The following is a 17038-nucleotide window of genomic DNA, read 5'->3' as shown; positions in this document are numbered from 1 at the left end:
TGCTTCTGGTAAGAAATGATGCAAAAATCTGGTTTTGGGATGTAAGAGCGTTAGAAAGTTCTTGGCAGCTTGCGCTTTTCTTGAAATGATTGAGAATGTTGTGGGGTGTACAAGTGGGGCAAGTGTGTACATTTTTTTATGGAGATTAGAGGATTTATGTACTCATTTGTGGACATGTATACAGTGCCTTGTAAGGAGTGATCTGACTATTACCTTGGGATCTGCTAGATGTCCCAGGGCAGCCATGTGGGCTGGCTTTTTTTTTTTTTTATTCCCTTTCAAACTTTGTTCATTACATTAGGGTAGCAGAATAATTTTAAAATCTGTTTAATGCTCTTTGAGGAGGGGGGGGTGGCATGTAAGACATTTAGTGTTGAGGAAGGACGGTAGCAGCAAGGACTTGGGGATTTGCAGTGGTTTCATTGCAATGGTCCACGTGGCTTTTAAGTCTTGTTCAGTCTTGTTTTTTGAGCTGGCTGTGAACATACACAGGTGGGCTATAATTAGACACAGTGTAGTGTGACTCTTAGGACTGCGTATACTCTGGTCAGCTTCTGGCCATAACTGATAGAGACATGCCTACATTTTCTTATGTATGGATAAGCTGTATTCTTGTACTAGAATAAGTATTATATGCTGCATTTGGTCTTGAAATATGATTTTAACCGGAGAAGATCTGTCAGCCTACTGGGGTAAACTGCCAGGTTCAGTGGTTGAGTTAAAACTGGCTTGTCTTCCTGTTTGGTAAAAGGTGAGTGTTTCAGCAATGCAGATAGCAATAGTTCTTAAAGTTCAGAGTGGATATTTTTTTTGTATTGAAAAAAATTTGTTTTGGAATGTGTGAATGTTCCTATAGAGCATGTGGGATGACTGTGTTGAGTATGTTGCTCTTAAAAAGTTAACCCAGCTGGGACTGTTACACAGGAAAAATTGTGCTCTTCTTAGAGGACCTTGCTTAGGATAGGCTGCCTAGTCAGTGCTCTGGTAGCCCAGTGTTGCTTGGTAGTTCAAGTAAACCAGTTCTTGGCCTCTTCTTACTTGCTCTCTTTTCAGTGGAACTCTCAAAAGTGGATTTCCTGAAGAATCGTTCTGGCAATGGCACTCGAATTTCATCTGTGCTGCTTCCTCACAGCCCCAGGCTTCGCTGCAACATAACAAATGGGAACGGGAATAGTGTCCTTTGGCAGAAGCAAACAGCAGGTTTTGTGGCTAGCTCCTTTGATAGGGAGAGGAGCAGGCCACTTCTTTTAAGCAATGTGGGAATGAGGAGGGACTTACCTTGCCCATATGTTTAGCACGTGCTTACTAATTTCCTCTTAAATCAACATATGGCACAGAAATACGGTGGGTCTGTAGAACGGGCAAGAACAGACAAGACAGGCTAATAAAGACTGATGTTTACTGCAAAGGGGGAGAACCCTGTCTTCCTAAGCTTAAACATCATCCAAGTGAGTCCTTTGACTCTTATGTTTATATGGGTGCATTGTCTGGTTTTCTTAATAGAAGCAGAAATGATTCATACTTTTTAATTAAAATAGTAGTATATCTCAAAAACAGCCTTATAATTTAGGCTATTGGATATTGGGATTTTTCTGTCTTATAGGTGGTTGTAGGTTAGATTCTGTTGGGTGACAGTGATTTGATAGTGGAAGAAAATCAGCTATTTTAAACTCCTGTGTGTCTGTGTCATAAAAACTTTTAGTGTTCAGCAGAGTTGCAATATATGCATCTAATTATCATGCTTACTATGATAAAGCAATAAAGACAGTTATTTGTATATTTGGTGACATCTTATTTTAAATTTACAGGGAATGATGCACAGTGAGCTTAATGTTGGTTTTCTTAACAGTTAAGTGCTTAAAATGAAATGCAGTCAAAGTAAGGTGATAGTATGTTTGTGACGTTGAGAAATACTTATCACAAAGTACACTCAATATCAACACTTAAATATTTGTCAATCTAAGAACAGAAGAGGTGTGTCTGATGAGAGGGAGGCTTAAAACCAGGTGTTGGAGTTGAATTTAGGCCAGGTGGAGTAACATAAGTGGGAAGGGGTGAGCAGAGTATTTCACAAGAGACTTGTTACTTACACTTACATTTACAAGAGACTTGTGCATAGTGTTCAAATGCTTTTTTATGCAGTGCTCTGAAATAGCTATGAAGTGCTTTAGTTTTTTCACATGTAGCATAAAAAAATCAGAACTGGGCTAATCCTTCTGTATCTAAGCTATAAACGTCGCTTGAATTAAGGTTTTTATGCATTTTCCTGTCTAAAATATAGATAGGGTTTTTCTTAAACCCGCTGAAATGAACTGCTCTTCAAGCTCACTTGAAAGACCCAACTAATGCCTGTTATGCTTGCTGTCTCTGACAGTGCTACATTTGAAAAAGATCAGTTTGGGCTTGGTGCTGGTTACCTCGTTCCTTTTGCTCTGGCTGTAAAGCATGTTTTGTTTGCACCTGCCTTCAGAAGACCATGGGATTGTATCAACTTCTTGCCAAGCCAGCATAATATTTTGTCAGGAAAATGATACACTTTAATCTACTTCCTAGGTTCTTCAAATCCTGAAGAGATGTGTGTGTATCTCTTCCAACTCCTGTGGTTTTGTGATGTTGCTCTGAGCATCTCTAGTGGCTGTTCCTGGAAGTTAATTCTAAAGTTGTTTTTAATGAAAAGTTGGTAACAGTATCAGATGGGTTGATGTTGCTTTCAGATATGGTTCACTTTCTTTCTGAAAGATGTGGGTGCTAGTACAGATACTGTTGAAGTCTGTCATCTGAAATAGATTGTATGTAGGTTACTTCCACCATTTCTGCTCCGGTACTTTGTCTGGGAAGCAGTTGATGTGACAAAAGAAAAAAAACAGAACAGAACAAAACCATCACAACAAAAAATTAATCTTGAAAGTTTCAGGTAGGTTTTGTTTAAAGTCTTATTTTCTTATAAGAAGCCTTTTAAAGTGACATCTGTTGCTAGCAATTTTGGTCTTTCTATGATACTTGTTACAAAACAACTGCTGGGAGGATAATCCTTACTATATTTACTAAAACTTGTGTTTTTGAAATGTTAATTCAGGGAGACTTAGCAGTTGTGCATATTCTGAATGTAAGCTTAAGCAAATCACAATTCTAAGAGTTTTATTCAATTCCATTGATGTTCCTTTGTTCTTGAAGTCTAAATCTCTCAGGTGTTAAAACTTCCATGGAATTTTATGCAGGGAATTTAATTACTAAGAGGTTAGACTTGCTGTATAAAAGACAAGATGATGACTGTTAAGCTCACAGGCCTGCAAATTACTGTTGAAGTGCTGTGGTATTTCGCAGATAACTGTTACAAATTTAGTTGCCTTCTAAGATCACCTTCTCAGAAGAGTCTATTCTTTACAGTGTTGGCTTTAATAGAAGAAAATTAGTTGTGGATAGGAAGTACTTATGGAAGAGGACATAATAAAGGGAGGGAGAAAAATTAAAAGATTTGTAACATTTCTGTGTTGTGTCCCTATTAACGTTACCCATGCTTTGCAAGGGATACCCTGACTTGTATTCGACAATGTAACAACTTCTATTGAAATATTAGCATGTTGCTGTTTCACTTTCTGTATATTGCTTTAAATCCTAGTTAGCAAGTATTTCTCAACTAGGTGATATAAAAGAAAATCCTGGCGTTTTTCTTAAAGACTAATCTCTGTTGTAGCAATCTCAGTTCTGTGGTTTGATGAGTTTTGGATCAAGATCAGTAGATCAAACAAGAAGAATCCCTAGGCTGTCTTCATAAGGTAAAGCCAGGCAGAATAGTTAGATTTCCTTAGGATTCTTGGCAATTCTAAACTCTCATCTTCCTTATGGTATGTCAGAAATTATTCTTTAAAATGAGGAATAATTTGGCCTTTTATCTAGGAAAGTTGAATAATTATTATGTAGTGACTTTCATCTAGGAAAGTCTAAGTAATTGCTGTGTAGTACAAAATAGCTCAGCTGACAGTTTCAAGTCCTTCCTAAAGGATTATAAACAGTCTATTCACCTTTGTAATAGATATGGAGTATAAAGAATAAATAAGAAAATTGTTCAGCAGTGTTTGAAACAAAACTGATGGAAATTCAGAATTCCTGTTTTTAGGGAGATAGTGGTAGTTGATACTTCGTTCAGAATATTTATGACTTTGCATTCATGTGCTTAAGTGTGCTGCTGTTAGCAGATGTGCACAGAACATTCCTTATGCCATTACTGTAGATTCTTATTATGACATTTTTTCAAAGTTACTGTTGGAAGCCATGAGTTTTTTCGAAGTAAGTAATGGAAAATCTGGACTAGAATCACTTGCCTGGGGACTAGGGATGCAGAAAAGCTCTGACAGGAGTCAACCTGTTTTCATTAGATATCAAAAAGTAATCAAAAGTTTGCACTGCATTCTACAGTGCGTAGTTTTCTCAAAAACAAATTTCGTTTCTAATGTGAGAATGGTGATCCAGAATCTGAAAGCAGATCTGGTTGCAACTTTTACATTTTAAAAAGCACTAGAGACTAGAAAGGTGTGGGAAAGCAAAAAGCAGACTTGTTTCATTTGTTAAGAACCTCAGTCAACTCTAATACTGTTCAAGTGCAATACAGATATTTCTGCTTAGGACAGATGCATAGAGTGATAATGGATGCAGTGGAAATATTTTAAAGAAGAGCCCATGATACACAAGGACTTAAATTTTTGCCTTGTAGGAGCCCTACTTAACACTGTTTCAGTTCACAGTCTATAGTTATCCCAGTACAGGAGGAGAATCAGGCCTGCAGTCCTCCTATCTCTGGCATGCAATTGTGTTTCTAAAAATCATTGATATTTAAATCCTTTTGAGATCTGTGTTTCATCTGAGAGTAGTAGGTTTCAAACTTTAGCTTGACTGCTTACCCAGCAAAGCTGGCAGGAGTTGTAGAGTTGTACCCAACTGATCCCTGTCATGCTTCTGGACTTGTGCTTCAGTAACAATATGAACATTTGAACAGGCCAGAACTGCTGCTTGAGAAAGTTGCTTCACTAAAAAGCTTTGGCAACTAAATTAAGCCAGTACAGTGTTTTTTTGTTGATGAAAGTGCTATTCCAATGTTATGGAGAATCACGGAGTGTTGTAATCATGAGGCATATATTCCTTTTGTTCTTGTGAGTGTATTCTCTGCTAAAATTAGTTGTCTGTTGTGATTTTTGTTAGGTTGAGGGCAATAAGTTTACTCTGGTCAGTGACGGTGAAATAAAAAAAAAAAGGTTTTTTTAAAGGAGAATCTCTTCATTAGTACTTTGTCTTATCTGCCCTTAGCTCCTTCTATTTTTCCTGGTGGATACAGATTTGTGGAAGAAGGTAGCAGTGCCTTTGCTGTGATTATAGTAAATAAGGACATGGTGTAGCTCAGGTCTTGATCAAAAGTAACCTTGGTAGCTTCTGCCCACTGAGTCATTCTGATACAGAAAAGCTTGTCGAAAGGGGCAGTGGTACTGATGGGAAGAAGTATACTGATCTGGGCAGGGATAGATTGAAGAACCACTGCACATCTTAAAGCTGAGCTCATGTAGGTTCCTTCTGTGTTAGAAGGCTTGCTAGAGTTTGTAATGTTCAATGTGGAGTCCTACTGTGCTGTACCTCCCACAATGTTATTTAGTGCTGTTCTTCTGTTCTGATTATCTGTAAGCATGAGAAGTACTTATGCTTTTACATCTGCGTATGTAAAAGCAGGTGTGGATAAAAGAGTAAGGCACTATGGGAAATGGGGAATCTGAGCTTTGCTAAAGGATGTGTTCATGTTTGGGTACTTTGTCTTTTGCATGTAATAATAAATGCATGTTCATTTTGATATAAACTCAAAGAAAAGGTAGTGTTGAGAACACCAGAGAAGCTGTACTGCTGCACTGTTTGTACAGTGACCTTTGAAACAGGAGTAGAAGTACCAATCTTTTGATTACTCCTTAGAGCTCATTCATTCAGAATGGGCAGGTACATACGCACAGTTTGATTTGGTGATCCTGGGTGTATTATGATCAATGCCTGTTAAGTTTTGCTTCCATCTGAGGTGGTACTCCCTGCAGAAACACTGTAGGCTGTGTAGTTTCAGTCGTTCACATTGAGCATGGATGTGTCGGCATACTTTGGAATTGTGCAGTGCGGTGGCTTTTTATTTATAACTTTAAACACTTTATTTCTTTTGACACTCAGCTAGAGAACCTGCTTATTGAACTAACAACAGAAATGTGCAGATTGAGTACAAATGCCCATGAAGTGTAGGGGGAGGAAAAAACATGAGAAGTTAAATCCACTTGTTTTATTCTGCTGCGTAGGATGCGTGGTATTAAAGTGATGCCTTTTGAGGGAGAGCAGACTGGAGGGAAATGATATGAAAGTAGCAGCCCTGGGAAGGAGCTGTCCTGGTAATGGAGGACCTAAGGCCAAATAGGGTCTGCCTATTCCTTCTGTAAGGGAATGAGTTAGCATGTGGTATCCTTTGCCATTCAGAAGATGGAAATGTACTGAGCTGCTTACACAAGCCTTGGGATCAGACTAACTATATGGCCAGCTCCCTTAGGTACAAGATACGTGGTTTGAGGAAAGGATTAGGATCTTATTCTGTAAACTTTTTTTTCATAGTTCAAGCACTGACTTTTATGCCGCTGTGTAGTGACCTGCATAGTACAGAGTTGTCATGTGCCAAAGGTGTGGTACAGTTTTATTGCCCCTAGTGTTTGAGATATTGTTGAGACTCATTTGTACTTCCTGTCTTCTTTTTTTCCTGTTTCTCCATGGCAAGTGAGTTTCTTGCCAATAAATGTTTTGGATTTTCTTGTTTTTTTTCTCCTCTCTAGATCACCAGGGTTAGAAGTATGCACAGTACTGCTAGAAGATTCATCACCTTAATCCACAAGCTGATGATGTAACCTTTTAACCAATAGGCATAACCTATTTCATTAATAAACAGTGATCATACCTGTTAGTTCAAGTTCAGTCTTAATTCAAGCAGACTCTTCATCTGAGTAAAGGATAATGGTGTGTTAGTCCAGTTGTTCCCTTTGGATAATTTTTGTTTGAACCAGGTAGATTAATCAAACAAATCATCAAACAAAAGCAGTTAGTATGGTAGACAACCTGGAAGGTTTAGCCAGCTCTTCAGTCTTAGTCTGGAGGAGTAAAAATGGAAGTAACTAAATATTCCCTGGTGTTATGCATGTCCAGTCTAGTGTTATGTTGTGTATTAACTGCTGAGCTCATTCTGATTTTGAGCCCTTCTAACTTGTACAGTATGTGGTGAGCAGTTTTCCTTCTTAACTACTGTGGATACTTGTAAAACTGTCTGCTGCTTCCTCCGTGAATGCTCATCTTTGTCATGCCAAGAGACCTGCTAGCAACTCCCTCTGTGTGTCCTGCATGGAGCACCTGTTTTCAGTGTTCTGCTGTTGTGTTCAGGCATGGTAAATGCATTGTTCAGCAGTTCTGCTGCTCTTAGTGCAGCAAGCACTGATAGAACAATGTGTGCTGAATGATTTAAAGGACAGAGGTGCAACAGAACCCCAGTTTTAAAAATGAAAAATTCCTGTGATCTGTATCTTGACTTTGTTCCTGATCAAAATGTTACCTTTGGATGTTGTAAACTGTTCATACTCTTATTAGTACTTTGTAACTGAAGTCTGTCTGGAAGAAGAGGTGATTTTATTTTTGGAAACTCTTCAAGACAGAAATCCTTATGACTTGTGTGAAATCACAGGGTATTTGTATCAAGACTGGGCCCCTTGGCAGAGTGACAGTAGATTCAATATTTAATTGCAGCTTCCCATTGATTCTTAAACCTTCTGTGTTTCAATAACACTTGCTTTATTAGTTTGCTTTCCACTTTGAACTTTGGAGTTTGAGGAAAGTCGAATGCTTCCTAGTTTAACATAAAACATGTTGTGTTGTTATGCTTTCAAGATGGAGTTTCCCCTTTTTTCTAAATTTGTGTTCATTTGCAGAAGTGGTGGGTATTTTTTTAACCTTATAAAATGTAGGGAGCTAAAATTGTTTGGGAGAGGTGCAGAAAAACGCAGAATAGCTATTTCAGAAGACTGTTCTGATTCTCTATCCATAGTAAAATGCTGGTATGTGTCTGAAGTCTAACATTTCTCCTGGTAATGTTTTGCAACTGCTTATAAGAGCAGTCTTACTGTGGTGGGTTTTTTATTTCCTATGTATGCACACTAGCCTGTGGTGAATACTGTGTGTATGTGATTTTAATCTAATTTTTAGAATGCACGGCAAGTGAACTTTTGGGCCGTTTTCCCTGATAGAACAGAGACAACTGTTTCTTCTATTTGTAATATAATGCAAAAGAGCATGTGTGCAAATACTGTTACTAAAAAAATTTCCTTAAATATTCTTAAGAACTGACAGCTTTTATAATTTTTAGGTTTTTTGATCACTAATATGAGCACTACAATGAAAATAATGTTATTATTTAGTGAAACTGAATAATCTGATGAGAAGCCTTCCCAAAACACTTGTGTCTCTCCTTAAATATGAATTAAATTGGCATGACATGCAGGAGCACCTTTCAACATTAAGGTCTATTCTAACCAGCATTTAAATAGCAGGAGTAGATTTGAACCTTTCTAGAAAGGGTGATACAGCTAAACAAAGGAGATGGTTATTTTGTGGTAATTTTTTGGGCTTTTTATTTTTTTAAGTAGTGAAAACTCCAAAGAGAAATTCTGGTAGGTCATATCATTTTACCTGAAATAATGAAGACTTATTTTCAGAGCTGATGGAAAATGTGTCTGAAGTATGTATCACAAATATGATTTTTAATTCTTTTGGAGGGGAACTTTGTCAGTAGAAGGGAGCAACTTGAAATTGTTGGTTATGTTGTCAATCGTTACATCACTTACTTGGAAATAGAATGAATTAAAATTATATTGGCTGGAAAAATGATCAATAAAAGAGCTTTAAACTGAACCAGTTGAAAAAGTGATTAGATATTAAGGAAAGGTTCAGCCATTTGTAGCGTTCTCAAATCCTTGTGGCACATTATCTTCAAAATTGACACAGCCAAGGAGTATTCAAACTGTAATGGAGTACTCATAGAAATGTAAAAACCATTTCCAAAGCGCACAAAGATGATCCATATAGAAGGAATTGCTGTATGATTTGATGTCTTAATGTCAAAGCAGAGAGATTTAGCCTACTGGTTCGAAATGGTTTCTACCTGAGTTAGAGAAATATGGAGCTGGAAGGTAATGCAAAACTGCTTGTCTGTTTTGAGCATTGAATAATTGCAGAGAGGAAAATAAAGACAGGATTATTTTGTTTAAGAAGTTTGAAATATGGAGCTCTGGAATAACATTTCAAGCAATAACTCATTTGTTTGGTATTTTTCTGGCATTTTAAGGTTTAGGAGTTCAGAGGAGCAATGTTTTAGAATTATTCTTGACACATACATGGTATGTCACTGGGTGAAGTCACTCCTTGATCCTAGACTTAGAAAAAGTTACAGGTCTGTTAGCTGACATTGAAAATTCTTGAGTTGTAAAATTATTGAAAACTTGTTTTGAGATCATGTTTTCTGATAGCAGTGCTTCTACTATTGTTTCTTACTCTGGTAGCAGTATATTATCCAGCTGATGTGTTTGTTTTAGTAGGAGAAAAAATCTGATGGAAAGCATTAGGTTATCCTCTTACAGAACACATCTTTGTAAGACAGATATTGGAAATGTTACTACTTCTCTTTTGAGTTTAGTCTGCTTGTGGCTTGGTGGATGAGGAGGAGAAAAGTACTTTACAGGGAGAAGCATTCTTGTTTCTGCAGAAGCTGCTACCTTGGAGGTATATGTCATAGTGCACAGTCCCTGAATCCTGTGGGTGAATGGTATTTGATGCTTTGTGGCATCACACTGAGAAACGAGTTGCTTACTGGTTAATTGGGATCATTCTTGTTTCTGCTGCTGCAGCTTTACAGCTCCTTAAAGTTGCATTGGAATTTTGCTTTTTCATCTCTAAAATCACATTATCTGTACATTCAAAAATAGATTATGGCATTACAGTGGTTCTGTTAAAAATGTCACCTTAAAATATTAGGAGGAACATAGAGCTGCAGAAAGGTTCAGAGGTGGCTTGTATAGCAAGGAGGAAGAGGACTCTCAAATGTGTATGAGTGATGAATGAAGTGAAGGCATGAATATTACGAAAGGGTGAATGGTATTTATTACTCTCACCTCTGGTACAAGGGTGCATGTTTTAACTTTGTAGCATGAGTAGATGGTAAGTTGTTCTTTGAACTCCATTAGAATGCGAGCTTGATAAACTATTTTCCAGGCAGCCAACTATTGCATGGTTGAGGTCTCAAACCCGTTTTGAGGAGGAGCCTTGGGAAATATATGCTCAGATTAAAAATATTACATTAATAATTAATTCTTAATATAATGTTTAGTTTTGTAGAATAAGAATTTATCACTCTTACAAATATAGTTGCATATTCTAAGAACTGTCAAGAAAGCTTTTGAACCAAGAATGCTGATGTAATATATTGAAATACCTTAGGCATGTTGGAGTATGTGAGAACTTTGCATCTGTGACTGAAGCATGTGGGAGGATTTGGTAAGAGATTAGGTTCTGGACAAAAGAAAGAAGGGTGTATTCAGAAGAGGAATTACTGAAGAGGTTAAGGAGTGGCCTTATTAACTCAAGTGAATTGAGGTTATGTGGTAAATAAATGCAGATTGATTAACAGTTGTAATTGCATATGCAGCTGATAAATTGCTGCAGTTGCATTTTGCTTACTTGCCTCATACAGCACCAGTCATGCTAAACGAGATAGCATCATGTATAAAATGTACTTCAATTTTTGGTTAACAGTAACAATCACTAACTTCAGAGGGATTTCATGGAAATCCTATAGTGTGAGTTAAAATAAAGAGTTTCAGAGATTGCTACATTTTTGTGATAAGTATTTTTGAAGAGGTGATTGGTATTCTTGGTCATTGTAACCACTATATATTTGTGAAGGAGAGGCAAACACTGACATATCATCTAGCTTCCTTAACAAATTCAAGGTGTAATTTATGTAAATATGAAGTTGCCCAAATATGAGATAGACTTTCCCAGCATCACAATCCCAGTAAAATCAAACCACCACCATAGCCTCTACTTAATTTCTGGGCTGCCCTAACACATCTAGAATTTCAGGTGACAGTTTTCAGTTTGAGTTTTTGCAGTCATGGAAATGTTGCACATGTGTTTGTTTTGTGACTTTCATGGATGCTAAAGTATGTTAATCAGGTGTACTGAAATCTACTCCCTCTTGTACCTTGTGTTTGTACCCACCTTCCAATCTAAAACCACTACTCAGTCAAGATTTCATGTGTGCTGAATAGCATCGACCCTGGAGTCTGTAATTATCCTTGTCTGGGTAACTAACAATCAAACTAGGTGTTTAATTCTATTTTAGGCTGTTTTCATTAAATGTTTAGTGTGCTGGGTGTGTTTGAGTTAATGAATGAAATGCATAAAACTTTAAAGTTTGTAGCTTGATAATCCAGTAAGCAATGGCTGTGAATTTGGACCTATAGAAACCTATAGAATGAAATAATGAAATGCTGTAGGGCTTGGTATGCAAGAGTCTTCAGCATCTGCTTGTATCAGCTTTAATTAATCTTATATCTGAATACAGTATTTGGATGTCTGTGAAAACCAGTCCCTGTGTTTGGGTGATTTTGGTTTGGTTTAGTTTTTTTTCCATTTGCTGTATCAGAAGAAGCCAAAGGGCTTATTGGGTTGGTAACATGCTTAATTTTTTTCTGAGCTGAGGCACATGGACAAACTTGTTTGCAAAGTTGCAGAGAGTCAAGCCTTCTTCATTTAGGAAGTGTTTTCATTGTCCCTCTGTTTTATACATCATTTGTTGGTTGTCACTGTAGGAGTGTGGATCTTAACCATTGCCACGTGTAGGAGCAGAGAAAGGGACTTCAAACTTCCTTTCAAAACTAAAGTGAAACAGATCAACATTTGTCTGCTGACAAGAGTGCTACTGAAGTTCATGCAGTTAATAAAAATCACATTCTTTTACAAATAATTAGGGTTTTTTCTTAGAAAATGATTTTTTGTTTCTTATCCATATTCACTTACACTTGACTAAGGTTGGGAACCCTGTTTTATAAGTTGATCCTTAGTTTCTTTTGTATCTTCCATTTCTCCTAAATGAGAAATCTAGCCATGAATTTGATCTAATATGTCAACCTTTACATTTCTATTATATTTCCTGTTTATAACTGAATTATAAATATAACTCTGACTGATAAGTTTGAGCATGGTTGTGGATCAGCAGTCAAGATATTGTCAATCATCTACTCTTGGATGGGCAACTGTTAATATTTTGTGGATACCTATATGCATGGGAGTGCATGAGCTCTCAGTGTGTCATCTCACTCTTGTTAAAAGAACATGCTGAGTTGTAGAGCTTTGTTATATGTATTAGTGGTGAGTAAAAGAGAGGTTTTCCTTTTTTAAATTGTCCACTAAAATGTAAAACCTTCAAATTATTTCAAAGCAATTGAGTTATAAAGCAAGGGTTCAGCAATTGGCAAGTACAGTTTTGTTTGTAAGGAAATAGTTGTGAAATTTGTTGACGTACAAAAATCTAGTATAACCCAAATGCTACTATACTGCATTATCAAATGCAGAGTTAGGGCAAAGGTTAATAGATGTCTCTGTTATTTGTCTTATTATGGACCATGTTTTTATCTTAATTATTGCAGTGTTGTCATAAAGCTACAATGTTGGTATACCTTTTTAGTGTTTTCAGACCCTAGAGTGAATTAATTTTTTTTCTTTTTTTCTTGACAGTCAAGGATCCCTTTAGTGAAGAACTCAAAAAAATACAAGTAAGTAAAACCACTTAATGTTGAGATTTTAATCTGTCAGATGATTGTATACAAACAATATAGATCTATTCAGAAGGATGCAGTTTTAGTAAAATTTGCAGGAAGTAAATGCACTTCTTGTAACTGATATTTAAAAATTTTTTTCATCTTGGGCAATATAAATAAGATTACAAGATTTGGCTGTGGCATGCTGGTTGCTTCATACACAATGAAAATCGTACATAATTTGTGTTGTAGAAAGAAAAGAGTATTGGAGATTTTGAGACTAAATTTCACAGTTTTTCACTTACTGGTAACATTAGGCTTTTCAACCTTGAAAGCACAGCTGATAAGAGATGGTTGACAGGAAACCCAAGGATCTAATTTAGTGTTACAGAAGTGCAAGGGTTAAAGTCCTTCAAAATGAATTTAAAAATTTGTCTCTTTCACTTTGATTCCATTCTGTTACTTGTTCCTGTATTTACTTTTTTTGTCTGAAGTATCAGGCTAACAAGTTTTGAGATGTCACCGTTGAAGCTGTCTGTATTATCCTTAGCGCTGCAGCATGTGTTCAGGTGGTTCTCTCTTCTGACTGGAATTGTAAACATAGTGATCTGCTTTTGCTAGGCATATATAAGCAAGTATTGCAAGATAATTGTGGAGGCCTTGGAGGGGGCGTTTTTTTTTTTTTGTTTACTGTCTGGGATTTGGTGTTTTTGTTTGGTGGATTGGTGGCTTTTGTGTCTAGGATTGAACTCTCCGAACGTGAGTAATTGCATATTAAGCAGGTGGCCTTGGCTGGTTTCTTGGATAGAAAATGTTTCTGAATCTCTTGAACAAATTAAATTTCTCGAGGCAGATTCTGGGGATTCTTTCAAAATGACTTTACTAGTGTGGAGAGAATACATTTTGTTCACTGGACTTGGCCTGAGAGCCTTGTCTATATGTTACTTACTCCTGTTTCTACTGCACTGTTCCATAGTAATCCTTTTCCATGCTTGATTTTTTGTTAGCTACAAAGGTTATACTGCTCAGTTGCTTCTTTTATGTGGTCCAACTGTTAATTAGAAAAAAAATGGTCACAGTAATATTTCTCATGTTCATCTCAGTGTAGCTATTAGTGAAGTCGTGGGTGTACCTACTGGCAAGTAAATGTAACTTGATGTACTGCTGGTGGTGTGTGTGTGCTGGAAGACTGATTTTCCTCTTCTGCCATTCAGTGTTCTCCAGCCAGGAAATGAGTCAATAAGATTGGTTAGTTTCCTGAGAAGTATCAACTATCAACTTAATCTCAGTGATGGTTTTCTAGTACCAGAATAGGGAGAGATGATGCTGGTAATTGGTGCTGTTGGGAAATAATTTGTCCATTGTTTGATCGATGAAAGAAGTATTTTGCTTTTCTGGTAGCAATTTTCTTACAAGAAAAAGGAAATGGACTATTCACATTTTAAAATTATGTCAATAATGCTGGTGCATCAGGGAGTTAAGCCTACTGTAGTTACTTTTTTTTCAAAATTAGTATAGTCAGCATATGCACAAACTGGAAAATTACTTTTTTGCATATTTTTTGGAATGAAGGCTCTAGTCCTAGCCATTTGATAAAACTTCAACATTTCAGAATAGCCTTCAGTGTCCATAATTGTGTATGTAATTGCATGTTCTTTGTCTACATGTTTTGACTAATTCCTTGTAAATATAAAATGCTCCTGGTTATATTTAAATAAATTTCTTGATATGTTGATAAGTTTAACTCCTCTGTAAGTAGCAATTATATGACATCTCATATTCATGCTTCTTTTGGGAATTAGGCCTTTTTGTTTTGTGGTGTATGCAGGAAGTATCAACACTATAGTTCACAGCTTTCTGGTATGCTTTCTTTTGGCTTTTTGTTTGGTGAGGGTGGTTTATTTGGTTGGTTTTTTTTAAATTAAATTACTGTAGTTGGAAGGTGGGCAACAAAAGTCTTCCTTTGCTTGAATTTTATGCTGGAATGTGACCAGATGGTACTTTAGTGTGGCTTGTATAAAATGTCACAGCACATTTATAAAGAATAAAACTTTTGTTTTTACACAGTAGCTATCAAAAAAAACCACCCCAAACGAAACAGATTTCTTTTGAGTCATTTCACTACTCTTTTGGTAGTATCAAAATACTGCTGAGATTCTCTTGGTGTGAACTGGCAGATCCATCAGAGTCCAAGCTGCAATCTAGTTCAGCTTCAGTCAAGATCTGAAAATTCAGTGTAGTGTATATTTGGATTCAGAATCTATTGCCTGCATCATTGTTGGTGTGTGAGACATTACAGCTTCCTACCTGCATATTTAAACCGTGGGGTTTTTCCTCATGGTAATTGAAGATTCTGGGGATAAAAGGAAAAAAGTTCATCTGTACAACTGCTTGTTTTAACATAAATATGTTTTTCTCATTCTAGGAAGATGAAATAAGTCTCATGATGAAGAGCTTGTATGCACTTCATGATAAATTGGCACAAGTAGCAGGTAACACTTTAAAAATATTGTGATGTAACATTATGGCAACATAAAAGTCCCTGCTCAGATAGTGATTTACAATAACTGGGTCTCTGATAGCCATATAGAGCTCCATTTTGGGGAACTCGAAATCCTGTTTCTAGTTCACTTACACTGTCTTTTTCCACCAGTGTTGCACCTTTTGCTGCAATGTTTGCTAATGAGATAGGCTCTTGAATATTGTGATCCTGTGTGGTTTTTGACCTGATGCCTGAATACTTTAGCAATCTCATTTTGTTAAAAGGCTTAAATTAAATTTACTATATGTGAAGAGGACTGTGTGGGTTTCTTAAAGGTTGTTAATTCACAGAGGTGAAAATAAAATATTTTGCGACTGTGTTAAAACGGTTGCTAATAAAGTGAACAGTAATGGTTGAACAAGATTGCCTTGTTAGATAAAATGTCCAACTTAACCATATGACTTATACAGTAATGAAAAGTGCTGCATATAGTAATGTGTCAGATTTGGTGTTTAGGGATAGTATTATTGAATATTCAAAGTAAAAAGTAGGGTGGTTTTATCTAGAGTCATAAGGAATGCAGCTTTAAACTGCACACATAGGAAATGGTGAAGTGAAGGCTGTGATTATAACTTTGGCATCTGGTAAATGAGAGTTACAGCTGAGTCTGTGTCATGACTATTAAGCCATTTTTATCATCCTTGCATATTTAACCCATCGTGTTCAGGAGGTCTTACTGGTGTTTGTGCCAACTATTTGTTTGGCATCAGCAAGTTTTACCAAGAAGGCATTTCCATTACTATCAGGTGCTACAGACATTTTGCAAACATGAAAAAAATGTGGAAACAGCTCTGTGTCAGATACAAAGCCAACAGTGTAATATGTCAGGGCTGTATAGGAAATGTGTGAGAAATTTGAGCAGCTCTGTAATACCCTGTACATTGCAACAGTAATCTATCTTCATGCAGAAACATTTTGTTTCCACAGCATTTATGGTGTCTGCTGTGAATAAAATAGGTGTTTGGACAAGCCCCACATATTTTGGTTGGTTTACATCAGAGAATCCCAGAATGGGTCAAGGAAGGAACCACAGTGGATCATCTGGGCCAACCTCCTTGCTCAAGCAGGATCATCCCAGAGCACAGGGCATAGGGTTGCATCCAAATGGTTCTTGAACATCTCCAGCAAGGGAAGCATTCCACATGCTTTCTGGACCATCTGTTCCAGTGCTCAGTCACCCACAACAGTAAAGAATTCTTCCTCATGGTCAGGTGGAACTTCCTGTGCATCAGTTTCTGCCCATTGTCTCTTGTTCTGTTGCTGAGTACCACCAAGAAGAGCCCAGCTCCATCCTCTTGACATCCTCCCTTCAGATAATTATAGCATTGATGAGGTTCCCTCTCAGCTGTCTCTTCTCATGGCTGAGCAAGTCCAGCTCCCTCAGTCTTCCTCATTAAAGTGATGCTCCAGTCTCTTGATCATCTTTGTCTTCTGACATAGACTACTATAGCTGAGCGTTCCAGGGGATTGCTACTTTTCCTTGCTTCGATCACTGTCATGCTGCTTCCCTCTCTTTTGAAGAGTGTAACAGCTTGCTGTTTGTTCAGTGTGTCATCTGGCCCTCCAGGGGCCACACAATGTACTAAATGGGTGAAAAGGTTTGGCATATAATTTCTACATCCATGAAAGAAAGGGA

At 37.0% G+C, this 17038-nt stretch overlaps 1 protein-coding gene across 1 annotated transcript in view; it reads left to right on the top strand.

Annotated features, from left to right (window-relative positions):
• Window positions 1-17038, top strand: part of LEMD3 (LEM domain containing 3) — a 39462-nt gene that overhangs the window by 2420 nt on the left and 20004 nt on the right. The window contains exons 2-3 of the mRNA XM_058022782.1: window positions 12838-12875; window positions 15286-15352. Coding sequence (XP_057878765.1) covers window positions 12838-12875; window positions 15286-15352 — 105 coding nt within the window. The remainder of the gene's footprint in view (window positions 1-12837; window positions 12876-15285; window positions 15353-17038) is intronic.

Source organism: Melospiza georgiana, chromosome 4, assembly GCF_028018845.1.
Source record: "Melospiza georgiana isolate bMelGeo1 chromosome 4, bMelGeo1.pri, whole genome shotgun sequence".
Classification (NCBI taxonomy): Eukaryota; Metazoa; Chordata; class Aves; order Passeriformes; family Passerellidae; genus Melospiza; species Melospiza georgiana.
This window is presented reverse-complemented; position numbering and strand designations above follow the sequence as displayed.